Source organism: Podarcis bocagei (assembly GCF_964188305.1).
Source record: "Podarcis bocagei genome assembly, chromosome: 2".
In the NCBI taxonomy this organism is placed as follows: Eukaryota; Metazoa; Chordata; class Lepidosauria; order Squamata; family Lacertidae; genus Podarcis; species Podarcis bocagei.
In genome coordinates this window covers 111,817,642-111,842,287 of record NC_138126.1, presented here as the reverse complement: position 1 = coordinate 111,842,287, position 24,646 = coordinate 111,817,642, and the positions used below count along the sequence as shown (strand labels likewise).

At 46.8% G+C, this 24,646-nt stretch overlaps 1 protein-coding gene across 1 annotated transcript in view; it reads left to right on the top strand.

Moving 5' to 3' along the window:
• The window catches only part of LMBR1L (limb development membrane protein 1 like), a 51,213-nt gene extending 26,567 nt beyond the window's left edge, over positions 1-24,646 (top strand). Inside the window, exons 3-17 of the mRNA XM_081181436.1 lie at positions 2,028-2,058; positions 4,275-4,414; positions 5,833-5,936; positions 6,938-7,064; positions 9,658-9,726; positions 11,611-11,675; positions 12,927-13,002; positions 13,214-13,297; positions 14,045-14,121; positions 15,760-15,837; positions 16,559-16,632; positions 17,112-17,202; positions 18,692-18,758; positions 20,516-20,677; positions 22,244-24,646. Of these exons, the coding sequence (XP_081037562.1) occupies positions 2,028-2,058; positions 4,275-4,414; positions 5,833-5,936; positions 6,938-7,064; positions 9,658-9,726; positions 11,611-11,675; positions 12,927-13,002; positions 13,214-13,297; positions 14,045-14,121; positions 15,760-15,837; positions 16,559-16,632; positions 17,112-17,202; positions 18,692-18,758; positions 20,516-20,677; positions 22,244-22,302 (1,304 nt within the window). The 3' untranslated portion in view covers positions 22,303-24,646. The remainder of the gene's footprint in view (positions 1-2,027; positions 2,059-4,274; positions 4,415-5,832; positions 5,937-6,937; positions 7,065-9,657; positions 9,727-11,610; positions 11,676-12,926; positions 13,003-13,213; positions 13,298-14,044; positions 14,122-15,759; positions 15,838-16,558; positions 16,633-17,111; positions 17,203-18,691; positions 18,759-20,515; positions 20,678-22,243) is intronic.

Below are 24,646 nucleotides of genomic sequence, written 5' to 3'. Positions count from 1 at the left end.
ATTTTGGTGTAGCGGCAAGAGTGTCGTACCAGCAGCTCGGAGGCCGGGGTTCAAAGCCCACTCTGCCATTTGTATGGCACTTTGAGCTCCTTGGAGAAAAGGTGGGATAGAAAATAAATAAATAAATAAAATTACAATTTACAGTTTTTCGTTACTGTAAAACATTTTTGGGGGCCAGAACATGATCTAGAAGTGCTAAAATAAAACAGTAATGGGTGTTACAGTGTCTGAGTAGGGGAGAGAAATGGCTTGGCAGAGGATGGAGATAAGTCCTGCCTTCAGAATTGCCTGTCCCTTCTCCCCCTTCCCTTAACCACCTCCCCCCTTTACCCCCCCCCAGTTCCCACAGAATATAGTCTGCTACTCGCCGGGCGTTTTGCCAGTCCCAAAATGGCAATTAAGCAAAACTTCATCACAATGCATCTGGGTTACAGGCAGCCGGACCCAGGAAAGAATGGATTAGTTCCGTTTCTCTATAGGGAACTAAGTCTTTTCAGACAATGTGTGCCTTGTATTCCGGATACCAAGGAGACCAGCTGCGCTCCGAAGGGCTTAACATGGCCTCAGAATGGGGAGAGAAGGGGGTTGCCATTCCATAAAAGCAGCTAGAATGTTTGGGGCATCTATGTACGGCTTTGTTTTTGGTTTTTTTAAAGCTGCATTATTAATGGTAATTCATTCCTGCCAAGCGAGCAGTGCAAATATTCATCTTCTTTTTGAAATCATTTTTATTTGATTTTACAAATATTAATTAATTACAATACCAGTTACATACCCATAAAGTGAGGTTGAATCTCAAGACTTCCCCCCGTACCTTCCACGGGTCCTATTGTCAACATTTCCAACTGCATCTTGTTTCACAGCCTATGTTTTGTATCTATCCATATTGTCCGTGGCATTTGTTACATTACAAGTGAGATTAAAATCCCGCTAATGTTTTCATCTGCTTACAGTGGTCTCCTAAATAAATTACAGTCATACCTTGGGTTGAAGTAGCTTAGGGTTGAGCATTTTCGGGTTGCACTCCGCGGCGACCCGGAAGTAACGGAATGCGTTACTTCCTGGTTTCGCCGCTCGCGCAGACGCTCAAAATGACGTCATGCGCGGAAGCGGCGAATCACGACCCGCAGATGCGCAGACGTGGGTTGTGTTCGCTTCAGGATGCGAACAGGGTTCCGGAACGGATCCCGTTCGCATCCAGAGGTATTACTGTATAAAATTTTCCCATCCTTTCTCTAATTTCTTGTCTTCTTGGTCTCTGAGTTTCCTGGTCAGTTTTGCCATTTCAGCGTACAGTGGTACCTCGGGTTAAGTACTTAATTCGTTCCGCAGGTCCATACTTAACCTGAAACTGTACTTAACCTGAAGCACCACTTTAACTAATGGGGCCTCCTGCTGCCACCGCGCCGCCGGAGCACGATTTCTATTCTCATCCTGAAGCAAAGTTCTTAACCTGAAGCACTATTTCCGGGTTAGTGGAGTCTGTAACCTGAAGCGTATGTAACCTGAAACGTATGTAACCTGGGGTACCACTGTACTACAGTCATACCTTGGTTGTCGAATGGAAACCATACCGGAAGTCTGTTTGTCTTCCGAAAACGTTTGGCAACCAAGGCACAGCTTCCAATTGGCTGCAGGAGCTTCCTGCATGCAATCGGAAGCCGTGTCAGATGTTCGGGTTCCAAACAACGTTCGCAAACTCACTTCTGGGTTTGCGGCATTCAGGAGCCAAAACATTCGTGTCGAGTCACAAGGCGTTGGGGTCTGAGGTATATTAGATGTCAATCTGTCAAAGGCTTGATTTTTGAAATAAAAGACCTGCTCTAGCAGGAACATTAATGAGACCAGGGCTGGAGCTCACATCCCCACTCAGCTGTGCAACAAACTGGGCCTGCCAACGTTTTGGGGCACGATCAACTTTGCAGGATAAAAAGGGGCAGGGAAGAGAGTGGTGTCTGCCGCCCTGAGCTCCTTAGGAGGAAAGTTGGACGTGAATGTAATAAGTAACGATGTTCCTTCTTTCTTAGTTGATGAAGATGCTGCTGTCAACAGAATTGCGTAAGTTCCTTTCCTCATCATTCCTGGTACTTAAAATTACTGGCATCCTTTTTTTCCTCTCTCCCATCCTCCTGCTTTACGTCCCCTGCCCCCCGTACATATGTTTAAAAAATGTTTTATGTATAATCTGTAAATAGCTGAACAAGAAGCCGGCTATAAATGACAATTAAGGCTGCAATCCACACTTACTTCCAGGCAAGTCCCGTTGAATTCATCTATGCTTACCGTATTTTTTGCTCTATAAGACTCACTTTTTCCCTCCTAAAAAGTAAGGGGAAATGTGTGTGTGTGTGTTATGGAGCGAATGCAGGCTGCGCAGCTATCCCAGAAGCCAGAACAGCAAGAGGGATTGCTGCTTTCACTGCGCAGCGATCCCTCTTGCTGTTCTGGCTTCTGAGATTCAGAATATTTTTTTCCTTGTTTTCCTCCTCCAAAAACGAGGTGCGTCTTGTGGTCTGGTGCATCTTGTAGAGCGAAAAATACGGTACTTCAGAGGAAACATGCAAAGGACTGTACTGCTCCTTACTTGTTGAATTTGTCGGCTGAAAAACGGAACAGCATCCTTCAATTTCATGCATTTTGGGGGGATACTTTTAAGAAAGAGTGTGCTGGAGGCGTTATCAGCCAGATAAGATAATTACACATTTTCTGTGACCATTGTTAAAATGTAGGTTCTTTTTAGTTCTCTCATATCTGTACGTGTATTATGGTCACCAGCTGATCTTTAATATCTGAGATGGGCAGTATCCAATTGATGGGTCGTGTCAGCACCAGGATTCCTGCTTGCACAACAGAACTTCTCTCTTCCCAAACAGCCACTAAATCTCTTCCAGGGGTTCCCCCAACCCTCCAGATCAGATCTGGGGAGGGTCAAGGGAGTTGGAAGGGGGATGCATCACTGTACAAGTGGAAATTCTTCTGCTGACAGGATGTGTTAGATTCTGCCCTATGTCTCACCTACATTTAAGGAGATGATTCACAAGATACATTTCTATATGGGTCAAAAGGCACTTAACATGTCTCCTCTCTCTCTCTCTCTCTCTCTCTCTCTCTCTCTCTCATTTTTATTAAATTTTCTGTTTAACAATTTAGAATACTCATTTAAATAACTTTATAATAACAATGAATTTCCTTCTTCTCTTTCCATGGTTCATTTTGCATAACATAAATCCCTGCATATTTTACATAAACTTAAACCATTCAGTATTCCATTATTACATCCATCAAAACTTCTTTACACTGTTGAATTAAGTTAACATGTCTCCTTAACTCATATACAGTCATCTACAGACTCCCAAAAGTAGTCAAGGAAAGCTACAGCCATTCTGCGGTCATTAGACACCTTGGGCTGTATTTTATTTCGTTTTATGCATACATACATACCGTATTTTTCGCCCCATAGGATGCACCTAAATTCTTTTGGGGGGGGAATAAAGGGGAAAAAAATATTCCCCCCCCCCCAGGCACGGGGCTGGGGCGGGGGAAGCCCGAGCTTCCCCCGACCCCAGCTCCCAGAACAGGAAGCTCTCCGCAAGCCCGAGCTTCCCCCTCCCTCAGCCCCCAGAACGGGACCCAGAGCCATGCCGAAGCTGCGTGCAGTTTTGGCATTGCTCTGGGAGCTTGCGGGGCTGGGGGTGGAGCCCCCAGAACAGGCTGCCGCCCCAAGCCTCGCGCGCCCGGCGGGACCTCACGCCGGACGCGGGAGGCTTGCGGACACCTTCCCGAAGCACGGGGCGTCCTCCGGAGGGCACCCCGTGCTTCGGGATGCAGGCTGCTGCCCACAAGCCTTGCGAGCCTGCGGGAACTCCCCCGGGCTCGCAAGGCTTGCGGATAGCTTCCTGAAGCCTGGAGAGTGAGAGGGGTCAGTGCGCACCCATGCGTCTCGCTCTCCAGGCTTCAGCGAAAGCCTGCATTCGCCCCATAGAATGCACACACATTTCCCCTTCATTTTTGGAGGGGGAAAAGTGCGTCCTATAGGACAAAAAATACGGTACATACATAGGCACTCTTGCAATAGCTGTTCCACAGTAATTTTTTTTTATATTGGGGCTTCTCTATCTGTGGAGCATCTTTGGCCTCTTGTCTTTGGCCTCTCTGCTGCTCACCTTCATTCCTGGTGTGGAAGAAATGTTATCAGCTTGAAAGGGGGCACTGGGTGGGTGGAAAGCTGTCAATCATGAGACACGGGTTTTAATCCCCTTTCCTTTGCTCCCCAGACTCTGGCTGTGCACCTTCACCTTGGCAGTATCTCTAGGAGCCGTGCTCCTGCTTCCCTTCTCCATCATCAGCAACGAAGTTCTGCTTACCTTCCCGCAAAACTACTACATCCAGTGGCTCAATGGGTCCCTCATCCACGGTGAGCTCCATGCTGTGGCTTGTACATTTGACCGCCTGGGTCTTCAGTGCGCTGCTCTATGGGAAGAGAGAGCGACTAGGGGAGTTAGAGGTTGTAAAGACTGCGAAGAGAATAATTGGGTGCACTCTTCCCACCTTGGATCAAATCTATGCTTCCAGGTGCCATAAGAAAGTGCAGAGATAGCGCAGGATAGTGCGCACCCCGGAAATGATCTCTTTCAGCTTCTGCCTTCTGGAAGAAGGTACAGGGTTATAAAGACTAGGGCTAGCCGCCTGAGAAACAGTTTCTATTCCAAGGCAATTTTGGTTTTAAACGCAGTGTAAGATAGTCTCTCTAAGGGACGCAGGTGGTGCTGTGGGTTAAACCACAGAGCCTAGGACTTGCTGATTGATCAGAAGGTCATTGGTTCGAATCCCTGCGACGGGGTGAGCTCCCGTTACTCCTCTTCCCTGCTCCTGCCAACCTAGCAGTTCGAAAGCACGTCAAAGTGCAAGTAGATAAATAGGTACCGCTCCGACGGGAAGGTAAACAGCGTTTCCGTGCGCTGCTTTGATTCGCCAGAAGCGGCTTAGTTATGCTGGCCACATGACCTGGAAACTGTACCCCGGCTCCCTCAGGCAATAGAGCAAGATGAGCGCCGCAACCCCAGAGTCGGCCACAACTGGACCTAATGGTCAGGGGTCCCTTTACCTTTAAGGTAGTCTCTATGGTAGTATATTGTATTTAATTATGGGGTATGGGGGCTAACCAGGCTGGGATAGCTGGGATAGTAGGCTTGTTGGTTTCTGAATGTCTGATGAAGATTTTCAATTTCATTGTTCTGTATGGGACAGTGACAATAAATATTATCGTATCATAGAGAGAGCAGTTGTGTGGCATTGCCTCTTCAGCAATAGCCTGGGATATTATTTGCTGAATACTTCCCATTACACTGAAAATGACTGTGGCTTCCAGGGCGTTAATTGGGTTTCTGAGTACCCCAGCCATGAGACTCCTCGGTGAGGAGACTTTAGTTTAGCTCAGACAAGTTTTAAGAAGCAAGCTACCTTTTCTTTATTACCAGCAGGGTTTCCCAAACTTGGGTCTCCAGCTCTTGTTGCTGCTTTGGACTACAATTCCCATCATCCCTGACCAGTGGTCTTGCTAGCTATGGATGGTGGGAGTTGTAGTCCAAAAAAACCACAGCCAGAGATCCAAGCTTGGGAAATGCCGATATACAGTTGTATCTCACCCTTCCAGCAAGGAAGTTCTCCCCCTCTCCATTTTTATTCTCACAACAACCCTTGAAGGTAGGTTAGGCTGAGGGTTGGGAGGGGGGCATCCACCACTGGCCAGATAAGAAGAAAGGAAAGCTTGAACTGTATATCCATAGAGATTTGCCGTTGCGTAAACCAGGCCTTTTCTCTTGTTCCCACCAGGGCTCTGGAACCTCGTCTTCCTCTTCTCCAACCTCTCTCTCGTCTTCCTCATGCCCTTCGCCTACTTCTTCACCGAATCCGAAGGTTTTGCGGGATCAAAGAAGGTAACAGCTGCCCCTCTGCTCTCCACCCTTTCTCCTCCCCCAGATTCAAATCAGAACCAGTGAATGTGGTGAAGGTCCTGTGTGAGTGTCTGAAGGCAGTTGGAGGATGGATGGCAGCTAAGAGATTGAGGTTGAATCCTGACAAGACAGAAGTACTGTTTTTGGGGGACAGGAGGTAGGCGTGTGTGGAGGACTCCCTGGTCCTGAATGGGGTAACTGTGCCCCTGAAGGACCAGGTGCGCAGCCTGGGAGTCATTTTGGACTCGCAGCTCTCCATGGAGGCGCAGGTCAATTCTGTGTCCAGGGCAGCTGTTTACCAGCTCCATCTGGTATGCAGGCTGAGACCCTACCTGCCCGTGGACTGTCTGCCAGAGTGGTGCATGCTCTAGTTATCTCTCGCTTCGACTACTGCAATGCGCTCCATGTAGGGCTACCTTTGAAGGTGACCCGTAAACTAATCCAGAATGCAGCAGCTAGACTGGTGACTGGGAGTGGCCATTGAGACCACATAACACCGGTCTTGAAAGACCTTCATTGGCTCCCAGTACGTTTCCGAGCACAATTCAAAGTATTGGTGCTGATCTTTAAAGCCCTAAACAGCCTCAGTCCTGTATACCTGAAGGAGCATCTCCACCCCCATCGTTCAGCCCTGATACTGAGGTCCAGCGCCGAGGGCTTTCTGGCGGTTCCCTCACTGCGAGAAGTGAGGTTACAGGGAACCAGGTAGAGGGCCTTCTCGGTAGTGGCGCCTGCCCTGTGGAATGCCCTCCCACCAGATGTCAAAGAGAACAACTACTACCAGACTTTTAGAAGACATCTGTAGGCAGCCCTGTTTAGGGAAGCTTTTAATGTTTGATGCATTACTGTATTTTAATATTTTGTTGGAAGCCACCCAGAGTGGCTGGGGAAGCCCAGCCAGATGGACGGGGTATAAATAAATTGTTATTGTTATTATAAAGCAGTGATTGATCCTTTTTTTCTGTTGCCTCCCCTTTTTCCAGGGGATCATGGCTCGCGTCTATGAGACATTTGTGGTCCTCCTGCTGCTGACCCTGTTGGTGCTGGGAATGGTCTGGGTCGCGTCTGCCATTCTGGACAACAACGCAGCCAGCAGGGAGAGTCTCTATGGTGAGTTTGTGTCCTTTAGCTCCCTTTCTGCTTTTCCCAAGGTTTGTGTCCGAAAGCAAGGAAGGGAGACTGGAACCCATCTGTGTGCAAGGCTCAGTCAATATTGCCAGCTAGACATGCATCAGATTGAACTCTCGGCCACCTGGTCTGCATACTGCCAGCAGTAACTGGAAGCACTATGGTCAGATATGTATTTTGGGGGGGGGAGCCTTTTTGACCAGATGGGCCAGATCTTTCTCTTCCACCCCATTGAATTTATTTATTTTTTACTTTGTTATTGTACTTCACCAGATCTTAAGCTATTAACAATATTTGTTAAGAATGGATTCCTAATATCATTGAACTTGTCCATGGCAAGTCTGCGTTTATATGCAAGTTGTTCATATGTTGCAAGTTTGTATAAGTTCAGTCCGATCATAGAAGGGAGCCGCATTTTTATTTTTCCAATTCACCAGGATCAGTCTTTTTGCTCTGGTAAGGGCTCAGAGATTCCACTCATCTTGTCCTTTTGTAAGGTTCCATGTGCTGGGTATATAATTAAAGAGGATATTTTGCTCTGTCAATGTAAGGTTGTCCTGTACAGATCTGTTGATGGTTTCAGTTACCTTCTGCCAAAAATCTTTCATTATAGGACAATAAAAAAAACATACGTTTTAGAGAAGCATTGTCTTTATTGCAACTCTGATGGTTAGATAGCCCTTTTGTAAAACAAAATTAATGGGGTCCAGTATATATTCACCCAGGACGCAGGTGGCGCTGTGGGTTAAACCACAGAGCCCTAGGACTTGCCGATCAGAAGGTCGGCAGTTCGAATCCCCGTGACGGGGTGAGCTCCCGTTGCTCGGTCCCTGCTCCTGCCAACCTAGCAGCTCGAAAGCACGTCAAAGTGCAAGTAGATAAATAGGTACCACTCTGGTGGGAAGGTAAACGCCGTTTCCGTGCGCTGCTCTGGTTCGCCAGAAGTGGCTTAGTCATGCTGGCCAAATGACCCGGAAGCTGTACGCCGGCTCCCTTGGCCAATAAAGCGAGATGAGTGCCGCAATCTCAGAGTCGGCCACGACTGGACCTAATGGTCAGGGGTCCCTTTACCTTTACCTTATATATTCACCCCAGTGAATAATAATAATTTTGTTATTTATACCCTGCCTATCTGGCTGAGTTTCTCCAGCCATTCTGGGCAGCTTACAGCACATATGAAAACATAATAAAACAACAAACCTTTGACAGGTGGGCAGAACCGGCCTTCTATCAAAATTGCCCCCTGCAGGTGGAGAGAGATACTGCCCAAGAATTCCCTGTGTACCAGCATTTTTTGTCTGCAAAAAGGGGGGGGGGGTGTCAGCTTGCAGGACAGTTTGAATCTATGGAGACAGCTTCGAAAGGGGGGGGTCACTTGCCAAGGAACAATCAGGAAGCCCATGTTAGGCTCCCAGTCATTCCTTTGCATCTGTACCCTGCCCACTCCTGATGTTAGTTATTTAGTTAATTTGATCGATTGATTCCCAGGGGTCTCAGGGCAGTTCACAGAATAAAATCAAGATATAAAACCACAAAATGCCTAATAAAAATAAAACAATAACCCAATAGCGCCCCCCCCAAAAAAAACCCCACCACATTTTAAAAGGGCATGTAAATCGGATCTACCCAAGGCCAGCTTGGAAAGGAACGTTTTTGCCTGGTGCCTAAAGGTGTATAATGAAGGTGCCAGGCGAACTTCCCTGAGGAGAGCATTCCACAGATGGGGGGCCACTGCAAAGAAGGCCCGTTCTTGTGTTGCCACCCTCCGGACCTCACATGGGTGAGGCATACAAAGAAAGGGCCTCAGAAGATGATCTCAGTGTCCGGATAGGTTCATATTGGAAAGAGGCAGTCCTTGAGGTATTGTGGTCCTGAGCCGTTACGGCTTTATAGGTCAAAACCGGCACTTTGAATTGGATCCGGAAACCCACTGGTAGCCAGGACCAGGATTGGTTTAATATGCTCAAACCGTCTTGCTCTGACGGAGCGTCTCCACCCACATCGTTCCACCCGGACACCGAGGGCCTTCTGGCGGTTCCCTCACTGCGAGAAGTCAAGTTACAGGACAGAGGGCCTTCTCGGTAGTGGCGCCCACCCTGTGGAATGCCCTCCCACCAGATGTCAAAGGGAACAACAACTACCAGACTTTTAGAAGACATCTGAAGGCAGCCCTCTTTAGGGAAGCTTTTAATGTTTGGTGCATTACAGTATTTTAATATTTTGTTGGAAGCCGCCCAGAGTGGCTGGGGAAGCCGAGCCAGATGGGTGGAGTATAAATAATAATAATAATAATAATAATAATAATAATAATAATAATAATAATAATAATAATAATAATAGTAATAGTAATAATAGTAATAATAATAATATTAATTAATTAATTAATTAATTAATTGCTCCAATGAGCATCGTGGCCGCTGAATTCTGCACCAGTTGAAGTTTCACCAGCTGTTAGGTGTTGGGCAGGTGGGGCAAATGGCCTTGTCTGGGGGCTGTAGGCTCCCCACTCCAGCACTGCCCCAGGTGGCCTGTTTTATTTGCCCGAACCGCACATTGACTGCCTTTCTTTCTGCAGATCTATGGGAATACTACCTCCCCTACCTCTACTCGTGCATCTCCCTGTTTGGTGTGCTGCTGCTCTTGTGTAAGTCATTTGGGTTTTTTTAAATGCATCATTATTGCTACTATTGGGATACTGCGGGGAGGAAGGAGAACTCAGTGCCAGGAGCGCAGATCCGATCCAGAAGGTTAGAGAGGGGTCCTAAATGCCTGGGGTTGAATTGCCAGCTCCACAGGGTCTGTTGGATAAACAATGTATTCTGAGCTTTGTTTGCATTTTTTAAAAAGGGTGTGTGTGTGTATGTGATGTTTTGTAAGGAGAGGGAAGATAGCTGCTCTACCACTGAGCTGCATGCAGAAGATCCCAGGTTTAACACCCCAAATCTCCAGGTAGGACTGGGTGAGCACCTGTCTGAAACCCTAGAGCCATCCCCTAACCCTATACCTGTCCTGTATAATACAGGATTGTCCCGTATTTCAGTGTAAAATGGCACAACTTGTATTGATACAGTTTTGTCCTGTATTATCTACTGTAAATATATACTGCAGGTTATTACAATAATCTTGCTAATGTTTTTATCTGTAAATATTCAATAAACCATTTCCATTCTTTTATTTAAAAAAAGTTTGTTATCTTGATTTCGTATACCATTTCTGCATATTCCATAGGTTTTTGTACCCATTCTTCCTTTACTGGGACGTCTGCTTCTTTCCGCTTTTGGGAAAGTAACATTCTTGCTGCTGTTTGTAGCATACATAAATAAATTTCTATACGATTTAGGTAGTTCTGTCCTTATAATTCCCAATAGAAAAGCTACTGAGGATTTAAATAAAAATAAAAGTTATTTTGAACATCCTTTTCAATTCATTATATATCATTTCTCTCTCTCTCTCTCTCTCTCTCTCTCTCTCTCTCTCTCTGCCAAGTTAGGGCTCCCCCCCCCCCCCAAATGCATATGTTTGAAAAAGGGTGTGTGTAAAAGGTCATATGCCAAGCACAGACACATCAACAAATCAATGTGTATGTGTGTGCACATGTGTGAGTGTGACAAATTCCAGAGGGGGCATCTTTTTAGGCTGCAGTAGATTGTAACGGATGCTTTGAAGTCATTTCAGCACCAGATTTTTTTTTGGGGGGGGGAATCACCCCCTAACTGCCCCGGTCCACCCTGCCCTGTATTTTGTCAGAACATAGGTGGCAATTCTTGACCCAGGCTACCTTTTTTTTGTATGTGTATCTCTCTGCGTATGAAGCAGACGGATAGAAATGCTTGCCGAATAGCTTTGTGGCGGAAGTAGGAAATGACTATTTTCCCTTGAGCAAAATTCTTGCTCTCTCGCTTTGGGTGTTGTCCTGATCTGGGAAAAACAGTGCTCCTTTTTTTTTCAAGAAGAAAAAAAGTTGGTTACTCACCATGAAGTTGTTACAGTCAGTGCCACAATTTTAACATTCAGGGAGCACTGAGTACCCATGAGTACCTACAGCAGCAACAACAAAAAAGCACTTGGAGAATCTATATTCCAAGGATGGTCTTATAATCTCCCTTGGCTTTCTGCCGGAGGGTGTGCCTTGAGCTCAGAGAGTGTTTTTGAAGCTTCCTGGGGCTCGTTCTTCATTGGAATCCAAACAAAACAAAACAAAGAACCTATTAAATGTTAGACAGGGATGACGGCATCTCTGCAAAGAGCCCCAAACCAGAGATTTTGTTGCACTGCGGGAATGAGGACACTTTTAAGTACAGGTTTTTTGAGGCCAGCTGGATCCTCAGAGTTGCAACAGTTTCCAAGAGATTTTCTGTGTGCGTCTGACCCTGTGGAGGCCTGTTTCCCCCCCCCCCCTCTTTGAGCCTTGCCAGTTCTTGAGCTTGGACAATGGTGCCACCTCCTGGCAGAAGGGGTCGTGATGGAATTACATGCTGGTGCTGCTGTTTACAACTCTTTTTCTTCTTCTTTTTCTCTCCCTCCACAGTGTGCACCCCCTTTGGCCTGTCACGGATGTTCACCGTCACAGGGACACTGCTGGTGAAGCCCAGGGTAAGAGCAGGAGAGGCTTTTTGGACTTGCCAGGCCTAGTAGAAGGGATGCGGGTGGCGCTGTGGTCTAAACCGCTGAGCCTCTTAGGCTTGCCGGTCAGAAGGTCGGCGGTTCGAATCCCTGCAAGGGGTGAGCTCCCATTGCTCTGTCCCAGCTTCTGCCAACCTAGCAGTTCGAAAGCACACCAGTGCAAGTAGATAAATAGGTACCGCTCCTGCAAGAAGGTAAACGGCGGTTCTGTGTGCTCTGGTTTCCATCACGGTGTTCTGTTGCACCAGAAGCGATTTAGTCATGCTGGCCACATGACCCGGAAAGCTGTCGGCGGACAAACACCGGCTCCCTCGGCCTGAAAGCGAGATGAACGCTGCAACCCCATAGCCGCCTTTGATTGGACTTAACCCTCCAGGGTTCCTTTACCTTTCAGTACAAAAGAGAAGTGGGGAATGATCAACAAAGCGACCTGGTTGCTTCTCACCAAACGTATTTAGTTGGGAGTGGGAAACAGAATGAGCAGCAGCAGCAGCATAGACGACACTGTTTAGATCAGGGATTGGGGAGTCTCGGGCCCAGAGTCTGAAAGCTGCTCTCCAGACCCTCCCTCTGAGTCTTAGGGAGCTCTGTGCAGGCCATGCCCCTCACAGACCCTGCTCTGCCCCCTCCTCAGGTGCTTTTACCTGCCTAGAATGTGTCCTTAACACCTCTGCCTAGCCTGGGTGGCAGCTGTGTGTGTGTGTGTGTGTGTGTGTGTGTGTGTGTGTGTGCGCCTCTCCACCCCCATCACTCACTAAGGTCCAGCTCGGAGGGCCTTCTGCTGCTTCCCTCACTGCGAGAAGTGAGGTTACAGGAAATCAGGCAGAGGGCCTTCTCGGTAGTGGCGCCCACCCTGTGGAACGCCCTCCCACCAGATGTCAAGGAACTAAGCAACTATCTGACTTTTAGAAGACACCTGAAGGCAGCCCACTTTAGGGAAGTGTTTGATGTTATCGTGTTTTTAGTATTCTGTTGGGAGCCGCCCAGAGTGGCTGGAGAAACCCAGCCAGATGGGTGGGGTATAAATAAAAACTATTAAATTGTGTGTGTGTGTGTGTGTGTGTGTGTGTGTGTGTGTGTAAATCAGATTTTTTGCATGGCTAGAACCATGCAAAACCAGCTCTGTAAAGAGTAAGAGGCCTATGTCTTTCATCCAGTGGGTGGGGTTATTAGTGCTCTTGATTGCCTAGTTTCTCTCATACGTTTTCTTTTTTTCTGTAGCTGCTGGAGGATTTAGATGAGCAACTGAGCTGTACAGGATTTGAGGAAGCTGCCATTTCGCGTAAGATCCACTCTGGTAAGTGCCCAGCCGAGATGGTACAAAACTGGCGTTGGGGTGAGCCTGGCCAGAAATGGCTGATTTGACACCTGATTTGGTTAATGCCCTGAAAGTAAAGCTGCTAGATGTGGGCATTGTGGCTGATAAAGGTGGTTCTTTCTCTGAGTATTGGTATAGATATTATCTAAATATATATATATTTATATTTAATTGTTTTTGCATTGCACAGGGAAAACCTCCTGCTGGCTCAACTTGGATATGGAAGTGCTGAGGCAACAATACCTAGCGATTCACGCACACAGGATAACGCTGGGTAAGAGCAAAGCAGGGCAAAGGCAGGAGCTCTGTATCTTAAATATGCCCCATGTATCTAATTTATCACTCGACAGTTGTGGAATATGGATTCAAGCATCCCTAGATTGTTGTCCGCATTATTAAACTTACCACCATGATTACTATCATTCAGTCTCTGTATGTAGTTTGCAGTTTAAAAAAACAAATCCAGTTTTGCAGCAAGAAAGAATGAAGTGGATTGATTATGCAGATCAAGCAAATCCACATCAGCATACCTTTAAAGCTACCCATCCCAGCCCTAATAGGGATGCGGGTGGCGCTGTGGGTTAAACCACAGAGCCTAGGGCTTGCCGATCAGAAGGTTGGCAGTTCGAATCCCCCCAACGGGGTGAGCTCCCGCTGCTCAGTCCCTGCTCCTGCCAACCTAGCAGTTCGAAAGCATGTCAAAGTGCAAGTAGATAAATAGGTACCACTCCGGCGGGAAGGTAAACGGCGTTTCCGTGCGTTGCTCTGGTTCTCCAGAAGCGGCTTAGTCATGCTGGCCACATTACCCGGAAGCTGTACGCCAGCTCCCTCGGCCAATAAATCGAGATGAGCGCCACAACCCCAGAGTCGGCCACGACTGGAACTAATGGTCAGGGGTCCCTTTACCTTTATCCCAGCCCTAGGATGTTCTGCATTTAATTACCTGTATGATGTGGGTCAGAGAATTTGGCTGGGGCAATGTCTAGTTATCAACTCCCTGTTTTGTGTTTTGTTTTCGCAGAAACACGCCGCAAAGCCTCTGCTTGGCAAAGGAACTTGGGATACCCACTGGCCATGCTTTCTTTGCTATCTCTAACGGTAAATGTCAGGTCTGAAATTGGGGTTGGCAAGTCTGGTGTTTTGTTTTGTTTTTTTTAAAAAAAAATCCTTTAAATGTCAGCATCGTAGCCGAGCGCCATCTCTTCAGTCAGAAAAAATGAATGTCAGAAAACAGCAGACTTCGCTTTGCGATCTCTGTTTGCTGCCAAGCAGCCCCTTGCGCGTTGCAGAGGATTCTGGGAACGCATTCAACAACAGTCTGCCATTTTGGACTGGCCTGAAGGGCCAAGCCAACAAAATGGCGATTGCCTGACGCAGCGTGATTAGTGCTGCAGCCCAAGCGGTGGCTGGGCAAAGGCCCCCACCTGCTTTGCACCTCTCCAGGGAAGGAAATGGTGTCCCACTGGGCGGTCCTGTGCCGCCAAGGTGCTCTGGTCGCCCCAGGTCCATGGTAGCCAGGCCCCTGCAGAGGTTACATTTGCCCTGGGCCTCGGAGAGCTAAACTTGCCAGGGGGGCGCTGCTACGGGCCTGTCGGACTTACACTGTTTCAGTTTATAACTTTATTCTGACAAGACTCCCAGCCCCGGGCCTCAGTCAAGCTCCGCACAGGCCTGGCCAGGCCCACTCCCAGTCTTCTCCCCTCTCTTCTTGGAGAGTTTAGCTCGGGTGGGAATTTCTGTGCCATCCCACTTGGTCTCTGAGGCTGGGAAGAAGGCCCGTAGCTCGACAGGCAGCAGTGGTTCCCTCACGTCTGTGAGCGAAAGCGCCAAACCCGTTTCCTAGAGGCTTGGCAATGGGTGGAATGGAGTCTGTGTCTCTCTTGCTATAGGGAGCCAAGCTTTTTGTTTACTGATTCTGCAGGCAAATACGTGTATGTCCCAGAAAGGATACTGTCCTTTCTCTGTACTTTTGGTGGCTTCCTCGTATTTATGGGAAGCTCCTTGCTTAGACAATATGTGTTAAAAGATGCCTGGAAGGGAGCACTAGGGCATTTCTGTATGTTGTGCTGTCCTTTTTCAAAGGCCCAGACCAGGGCTGCCTACCAGTTCTGAAGGCTAGGCTCTGGCCTCCCTGTTGAAGGCAGTCTGCCTCTGAATACCTACTGCTGGAAGCTGCAGGGAGAGAAGAGTGCTGCGGCGCTCAGGTCCTACTTGCAGGCTCCCTCTATGTATTTGGTTGGCCGCTTTGAGAGTAGAATGCTGGACTAGTTGGGCTACTGCTCCATCAGGCTCTTCTTAGGTTCTTATGCTGGTGCTATATTGATAGGGACGCAGGTGGCGCTGTGGTCTAAACCACTGAGCCTCTTGGGCTTGCTGATCGGAAGGTCGGCGGTTCAAATCCCCATGACAGGGTAAGCTCTGTCCCAGCTCCTGCCAACATAGCAGTTCAAAAGCACACCAGTGCAAGTAGATAAATAGGTACCGCTCCTGTGGGAAGGTAAACAGTGTTTCTGTGTGCTCTGGTTTCCATCATGGTGTTCCGTTGCACCAGAAGCGGTTTAGTCATGCTGGCCACATGACCCAGAAAGCTGTCTGTGGACAAACGCCGGCTCCCTCAGCCTGAAAGCGAGATGAGCGCTGCAACCCCATAGTTGCCTTTGGCTGGACTTAACCATTCAGGGGTCCTTTACCTTTACCTTATATTGATATCTTCCCCCTTCCTGCTATCTTTTCCAGGGCATCTCTGTTCTGGTTGTCTGTTTTCATGTCTTGGAGCTGCTGTTGGATGATGCGGCCATGCCTCGAGGGATCCAGGTGAGAGAAATGACCCCTTTGCCAGAGTCTCCTAAGCCATCATTTGTACTGGAGCGTTCTCTAGCTGCTCTCTCTTCATGGCTCAGGCTTCTTGTCTCACCCTGTTGAGTTGCTTAATTTCTCTAAGCTACTATTTCACTTTCAAGACATAGATTAAATTCAGTGGTTCAAGAGCCTTAGCCATTGCAATGCCTACCTTGCATGCGTCTAGACCAGTGTTTGAAACTCCCATTGTTCCAGGCACATTTTCCAACAGGTAATTTCATTAGTGCAAGCAGTTTCTGAGCTCTGGGCACAGTACTGCGTCTGCGATTTCAGATTAAAACTGCAGAGGTGAAGGAAAGGAGGATCTTTTTCTGCCTCCCCACTTCCAGCTACTCTCTGAAGACTGGAGAAGAGACCCTCTTAAGGCTTTTAGGGTGGTGGGCAGAGGAAGGACTAGACCATGTGAAAAATGAACATGAATTTTAGCTGCAGTTCATTCATTTTCAGCTTTGTATTCTTGTTATAAAAAAAACACACCCAGACATTCCTTTGTTGCACCCATAACCTTGGTTTAAGGTGCCATTTAGCTCCTAGTTTTCGTATCTCACTTTCTAACACTGGTCTAGACTGATGGGTACTCTGGGTCTAACTTGCAGAAAGCATATTGCTTTATTCAGCTCCTCCCTCCCCGAAGGAACCTAATCACACATTTCTCCTTTTGTCTCTCCCTTCCCAGGATGCACCATTGGGAAAAGTTTCTTTCTCTGTCTTTGGCTCTTTTGGGGCAGCCATGCAAGTGATCCTCATATTGTATCCTTTGCAGTTTGTCCGTTTTGGAATTTCCCTCCCGCACCGTTACTTAGCGATACGACGATTGCCAGGCAGGTTTCACGGTCAAAAAAGTTGCTTTTCCATTGCAGGTTTCTCTTAACCTCCTCCTTGTCAGCCAAAATGTTTGACTCTCTCCTAAGGTTAATCTGCCCTGGCTTGTCCTACTTCTTCATCGTCAAGCAGCACTACTTTAACTACCTGCCGCGATCATCAAACTCTGGCAGGGCAAGACCTTCCTTGCCCTGAAGACTCATTGCTTGAACATCATGGTAGCATTTCTGTTCTGAGCCTTACTTCTGTAGAAAGGGGAGAAGCGAAAGGTTTGTTTTAAAGAAGTTTCTCTGTGCATGATTTGTGTGTGCGCACGCACATGCTTCTCTTCGGAAGTCCTGCTTCCCAGCCTGTCCTAGGTGATGACAATTTCTCCATCGTTCTTCCTTAACCCTCTGCTGTATTAGCTACCTAATGATTTCCTCTGTGGTGGGATTCTACAGCTCCCCACTGTTTACCAAACTGCTGCCTGAGCAACATGACACAGCCATGACCAAGGTACTGTATATATCTGGCTGCTGTTTTGTTTTGTTTTGTTTTGTTTTGTTTTGTTTTGTTTTGTTTTGTTTTGTTTTGTTTAAATCGACACCACTGTTGCTGGTGACATCCCTGGCCAACCCATTGCCTGAGCCGCTTGGCTGGAAAAAGGCAGAAAGACAAAAACTGTTATATCTCAGCTGCTGAGAGAGGGAGGATCATTTACAGCATGGGTAGGCAAATTTAAGGCCCAGGGGCCGGATCCAGCCCAATCGCCTTCTAAATCCGGCCCGCGGACGGTCCGGGAATCAGCATGTTTTTACATGAGTAGAATGTGTGCTTTTATTTAAAATGCATCTTTGGGTTATTTGTGGGGCATAGGAATTTGTTCATTATTTTTTTCCAAAATATAGTCCGGCCCACCACATGGTCTGAGGGATGGTGGACCGGCCCCCTGCTGAAAAAGTTTGCTGACCCCTGATTTATAGCATGTTAATGGGAGCTCCTGATCTGAAAGCAGGAGTGGGGCCAGGAAATCTCAAAGAAATTGGGAGTCAGAGAGGCTGCTAGCGAGTAGGACTTGGTGGTTTTTTTAATGGTTCGTTCTCTGCCTTAAATTTTTTTTTTTTAAAAAAAGTAATAATCATAAATAAATAAGAATAAAAATGTGCACCCCACAACCGAGACCTTTCCATTGTAACTACCCAACCTCCCAAAATTTCAACACCTCTTGCAATGGTTTGACCCCTTTCCATTTTAACAGTACTAATTCTACAAACACCCTCAAAATCATATTCCCTGCATATTCCCCGTCTTACCTTAATGGCACATGTTAATTTATGTTTAATAGCTATATCGCACACCTCTTTATACCATTCTTCCATTTTATATTCAGCTTGTCCCTTCCACTTCCTAGCTATCATAATTCGTGCAGCTGTCAATAAATTTGTGAGCAAGTCCTTCATAGCCTGCAAACACCTCACCCCGTTGTAAATTGATAATAACGCTACCTCTGGACTTTTGGTCAGCTTTCACCCAATTTTTTCTGCTGTCTCCTTAAGCACCCTTTGTCAGGAAAATGGTACATATTTACACCCCCACCACATGTGAACGCAATTCCCTGCTTCCTGGCATCCCCTCCAGCATAACACCACATATTCCTTGTTTATTTGATTTAATCTGACTGCGAGTAGGACTTGCGAACTGCAGAGAGGCAGTAGGGGGGCTGAGTGAGTTACAACTCACACCTGTAAGAGCTGAGGCACAGAGCCTCCTCTTTGAGGGGTGGGGAATAATTGTGGCTATGACGCTACTTCCTTGCTAGTCTGCAGTCAAAAGTAATGTGGGTTTCTAGTGTCGCTGGAATGGATGCTGGAAGCTCAGGATTGTCTACTCTGATTGGCAGATGGCTCTCCAGGGTTCCAGGAGATGCCATGATTTGAACCTGGGAACTTCTCTCTGCCTGCTCTGTCTCTGAGCTACGTTTATTCCAAGATTCTTTTCCTTGCAGATAATTGGGAACTGTGTCTCGTTGTTGGTGTTGAGCTCCGCCCTCCCAGTTTTGTCTCGGACTTTGGGTGAGTTTTGCCTACTTCACTCTGTCCTCTTCATCTTCTTCAGAGTGCATCAGTAAAATTCAGCCTCACTGTTGAAAAACTCCCATGTAGGCAGGGCTGTGTGTTTTCAAAACAAATACATCCAGCTCAAGCATGGGGTTGAATGAGAGAGGCACATTGATGGCGTTAGCTGAATTGCTACCCATTTGTGCTATTTATACTTAGGGCTTGTCCTTATAATAGTCTAAGAACTGGTGGTGCTGGGCTGCTAACCCCAATTAATCCAGGAACATCTCTCCCCATAGTCTGCATAGCCTTTTCTATGAAGCGGGAGGATCACGCTACACTGATGATAATATTCAGAATGACAGAACTGCTCCTTTGGAGACAGCCCCTAGAATTCAACCAGCTATTATGTAACCATTCCTGAAACGTTTCAAAGTACACCGAATGCTTAACTTGGGGAATGCTTAACCCCTCTTTTTTGAGTTTGATAGTAATATGGGCTACACATACAGTGGTACCTTGGTTCTCAAACTTAATCCATTCCGGAAGTCCGTTGCAAAACCAAAGCGTTCCAAAACCAAGGCGCGCTTTCCCATACAAAGTAATGCAAAATGAATTAATCCGTTCCAGACTTTTAAAAACAACCCCTAAAACAGCAATTTAACATGAATTTTACGATTTAACGAGACCATTGTTCCATCAAATGAAAGCGATAAACCATGTACTACAGTCACACAGTCAATCAGCCAATCAGTAGCTGAAACGAGTTCCACACAGTCACAAAAAGGAAACGAAAAAGCTGCAAAAAACAAAGAACGCAAAATAAATAGCAAAAACAGACAGACCTCAGCGTAACACTCAAAATGGAAGTGTGGCACTCAAATCGGAAGCAGAACTTCTGGGTTTGCAGTGTTTGGGTTCCAAGGCGTTTGAGAACCAGGGTACCACTGTATTTGTGTAGTCATTTACTTTATTTGCATTATTTTGCTTCCACTGATCCTCTGGGTGGAGGCAAAAAGTATTAGGGTGTCGAAGGCCTGTCCCCTGCAAAGTTTATGTAGCTTCAAAGAGGGTAGTGTACTGCCCCTCATGTTTACAGTGGTGCCTCACAAGACGAAATTAATCTGTTCCGTGAGTCTCTTCGTCTAGCGGTTCTTTCGTCTTGCGAAGCAACCCTATTAGCGGCTTAGCAGATTAGCGCTATTAGCGGTTTAGCGGCTATTAAATGCTTAGCAGCTATTAAAGGCTTAGCGGCTATTAAAGGCTTAGCAGATTAGCGGTTTAGAAAAGGGGGGGAGCGGAAAAAAATCGGAACACTCGCAAGACGTTTTCGTCTTGCAAAGCAAGCCCATAGGGAAAATCGTCTTGCGAAGCAGCTCAAAAACGGAAAACCCTTTCATCTAGCGGGTTTTCCGTCTTGCGAGGCATTCGTCTTGCGGGGCACCACTGTATTTGCAGAATCATTATTGACTAGAACAGTGTTTCCTTTTGGACCCAGAAGAGGTTAGAATAGGGCACGCTTATACTCAATCTACTGACGTGTGCAAGGGCCAGGAATGGAAACCCTGTGCAAAATGGTCGCCCTCTGTATAATGTTCAGAAAACTCTTGCAAGGAGCATAAACCAGTAGATAGTACAATGAATCACAGATCTTTAAAATATTGCAGATGACCTTGAAGATTCAAGTGTGTGCGCCATGGCCAGCATTATTATTATTATTATTATTATTATTATTATTATTTATTATTATTATTTCTTTCTCTCCATCTCAGGAATCACGAGGTTTGACCTGCTTGGCGACTTTGGGAGGTTTAACTGGCTAGGAAACTTCTACATTGTCTTTCTCTACAACATGCTCTTTGCTGGCCTCACGACTCTTTGCCTGGTGAAAAAATTCACCTGGGCTGTGCAAGCTGAACTCATCAGGGCATTTGGTAAGTGCTAGTGTCCCCCTCCCCCTCAAGCTCTCCTCTGTCTATTTGTTACAGCGATATTGGGAAAGAGAACTGTTAAGTAGTCTGATCAGCAACAAAGGGACCACCATGTCCTGCGTAGAAGGGAAAGAACATAAGATGTGGTCCCATTAGGGCTGCGGCTTCCTTCTGTGGAGGTTGACTATGACCCAGTTTACATGTCATGCTAAGCTAAACCATGGCTTGGTGCAAATGCATGGGCTTGAGAAGAGGAGAGCCACTTGCTCTTCTCCAGTCATACTGTTTTGCTGTGCTTTGGCTTGGCTTAGCACATCATCTGAACCCGGCTTGGTAAGTTCAGCTCTCTCCAAGCTAACCATGAGCTGGAACCAAGGTTTTCCCCTGTGGTTTATCTGGGGCAGCTAAACTACCAGCCTTGGTTTGGACAAGATGCTAGGCTGTAATTTGGCTTACCTGATTTACCAACCAGGCCAAAGTGTGGTGGGCCCTGGGGGGTTTCTTGGAGCATTCCGAACCTACCTAGGGTTGTCGGTTCACAGCCCGGAAAACTTTTCTTCCTATGGAACAACCGTTTTGCATGTGAGGAAACCCCCACCTCACCCCACCCCCAGTTCATTTCCTGTCTGGGCAGGCTCACTGTGCGTGTTCATTTTATTTACTATTCTTATCAGCCCCTTTCCAGCCACATTCTCGGAATGGCTTGCAACAAATACAGTGGTACCTTGGTTCTCAAACTTAATCCGTTCCAGAAGTCCATTCCAAAACCAAGGTGTGCTTTCCCATGGAAAGTAATGCAAAACATTCTTTTTGTTTTCTGTTATGTGAATGATGTCATGATGATAAAAATATGTAAAATTCCATAAAAATTATTTTTTTAAAAAGGAAAGTAATGCAAAACAGATTAATCCGTTCCAGACTTTTAAAAACAACCCCTAAAACAGCAATTTGACATGAATTTTACTATCTAACAGGACCATTGATCTGTAAAAAGAAAGCAATAATCAATGCACTGTACTATAAAATAAAGAAGACAGTATTGTAGATGATAAAAAAAATAAATTGTTACCTGCACTGACGATAGTCATTGTTTGGATGGGGGGCTTTTATCCATTTCTGCAGTCACACAATCAATCAAACAGTAGCTGAACTGGGTTCCACACAGTCACAAAAACAAATGAACCGAAAAAGCCACAAAAACAAAAATGCAAAATAAATAGCAAAAACAAAAGCGCCAAACTTAATCCGTTCCGGAAGTCCGTTTGACTTCCGTAATGTTCAAAAGCCAAGGCACAGCTTCTGATTGGTGCAGGAGCACCGGAAACAATAGCTGACCGTCACATTGGATGTTCAGCTTCCGAAAAACGTTCAAAAACTGGAACACTTACTTCCGGGTTTTGGGTTTTTGGGGAACCAAGGCGTTTGAGAACCAAAGTACCACTGTAATAAAATTGCAACGATGGAACAACTTGTTCAGTTGGTCTTCTTCCTGCCTGGGTATCGGGATGAGAGACTGCAGGCTTTGGCCTTTAATCCATAATCTCCTCCTCCTCCTCTCTTTCTCTCCAGGCCTCCACAAACTGCCTCTACCTGTGACTCGATCCCAGCAGCCATGCAAGCTCAGCTAGGATCAGTGTTGGTGCCTGAACCAAGCCCGGCAAGGCTGCCCACCTTGCCTGTGAGCCACAGCTGGGACATCCTTACCTTGGCGCCGTGATTGTTGCTTGTCTTCTGAGCCATCGGACTGCAGCAGACGAGGGTGGGGCAGACAGCTGCCTTTGCCCTGCCTTCATTTTGACCAATGACTTGTCGGAAAGGAGGGAAGGTGGCATTTTCAGCCTCGCCTCCCCGTTTCCCAGAAGCCCGAGGAGGGCGATAGACTCGAACCACTCTTGAGACCTCACTGTCTTCTCTGAGGTCCCTGTTCCTATCAGCTGAGGGAACATCTCAGTAGTTCACACTGTGACTTCGGAACTGGGCCGGTGTGAATAGGTTGTGGAGAAAGAGGCCTTTGACTGTCTTAGAGAGAGATTGATGTAGAATTGGCCCCGGGGCATTGTTAGGGAGCAACGTGGGAGAGACAGGCTGGGGGGGGAAGTCCCTTGCCCCCGCAGGGGTGCTGCAGATTTCTGCTTTTGCTCCCTCTCTTCCTTGTTTACATTTGACATTGTCTTAAACCTCATGCCCATGTTGGCCTCTCACTAGACCGTAGGGCCGAAAACCTTTCCAGTTAGGAATTCTGAGCCAGTTCTGTGTACTAGATCGAACTCCGTTCCATTGTTTACATACCTCACTCAAGTGCAATATAAGCTGACGCTATTGAGCCATTTATCCATGGCTTTCTGTTCAGCAGCCATCTCTGTGAGAGACTATTTTATGTGTGTGTGTGTTTGCGTGCGCTTTGTGTTCTTCAAAATTTGCCCCGCAACATGTAAGCTTCCCTTGTCCATAACGCTGGGTGTCGTCTCAAAGTAATGGTGGACACATCTAATCAGTTTCCGCTCTGTTTCCCCCCCAAAATGGAAACTCTGTAAGGGGAAGCAGGCCACAGAGTGCCCTTGCCCAGCAAGAAGGGATAACTTGCCACAGTGGGCCACCCTTCCAACTCTTAGACCGTTGAGAGGCGGTTGCAGAGTTTGACGTTTTCTGAAATTAAGAACAGACCTCAAGAACACGCATGCAGCTCTTTTCTTGCCCTGTGACCCCCATGCCTTGCTTCCTGCAATCAAATCCCCTTCAAGGGCAAACTGCACGACCTGTACAACTTGCTTTGCTCTCCACACTCTATCAGTGTTTCCCAAACTTGGGACTCCAGTTGTTTTTTGGACTACGGCTCCCATCATCCCTAGCTAGCAGGACCCAGTGGTCAAGGATTATGGGAACTGTAGTCCGAAACAGCTGGAGACCCAAGTTTGGGAAACGCTGCTTTAGATCAGGGGAGCCATTATGGTGTTGTTCAGGTGCCGCCCAACTATGTCCCTGGCAGGGGCTGATGGGAGTTGGAGTTCAAGAACAGCTGGAGAACGGACACCACATTGACTACTTCTGCTCTAGATACTCCCAGCTTGTAGGAAGATCTCCTGTTATTTGGGTTGGAAGGTGAATCTGTTCAATATGGAGGTATATTTTTCAAAATCTGGGGAATGGCAAAGGCATGTTAGAACACGGGTAATGTGGAAGAATGGTGCAATGGGAAACAGCCCTCTGCCCCCTCTACTATGAGTGCATCATTTGGGCATCTCTTAGTGCTTGGATGCCAGGCTGTGATCTCCAGTTTGTCAGGACTCTGTACCCAGTGCTGGATAGGAATTATATGAGAAAGTTGAATCCCTTATTTTAATTCTCTATTAATGTGAAAGCTCTGTCTATAACCCAGTTTGAGCCTAAATGGCAAGAAGCAGGGAGGTATCAAATTTACCAGCCCAGATGTGAGCGGCCATTTTACAGTTGTGTCTTTTGAGTTTTATGGTAGGAGTTGCTGTGTGTGTGTGTGTGTGTGTGTGTGTGTCTTTTTCCTCCCTGTCTTTGTGGCACCATTGTTTTGCAGTGTGTATCTATGTGTGCTGGGCAAGACCACAACTGCCTATGCCCCATGTTTGCAGAAAATGTAGAAGTTTGCTTCAAGGCACGTTTGAAGAACGACAGACTGCTGCACTCTTGTTATTGTGGCAACCATAATCTCCATAAATTTCACAGCCGGAGCTGAACATAGGAGGCCGCACACGAAAGTCCTGCATCCTTACCACAGATCAGACTTCGATTGGGAGGGGAAGGGTTGTGTGAGAATGAATTATTTTGTTGCAGGAACATATTGTGGCATTGCAGGCCCCGCTTCAGAGGGGCCCAACCAAAATGGAGACTTGTGACCCCTGCCTGCCTTTGTTGCTTCATGTAGTGACTGTCTGATCTCAGTACTATACTGTCCATGGGGCTCGTATCCATGTAAGCAATAAATTGCCTAGTCCTCTTTTA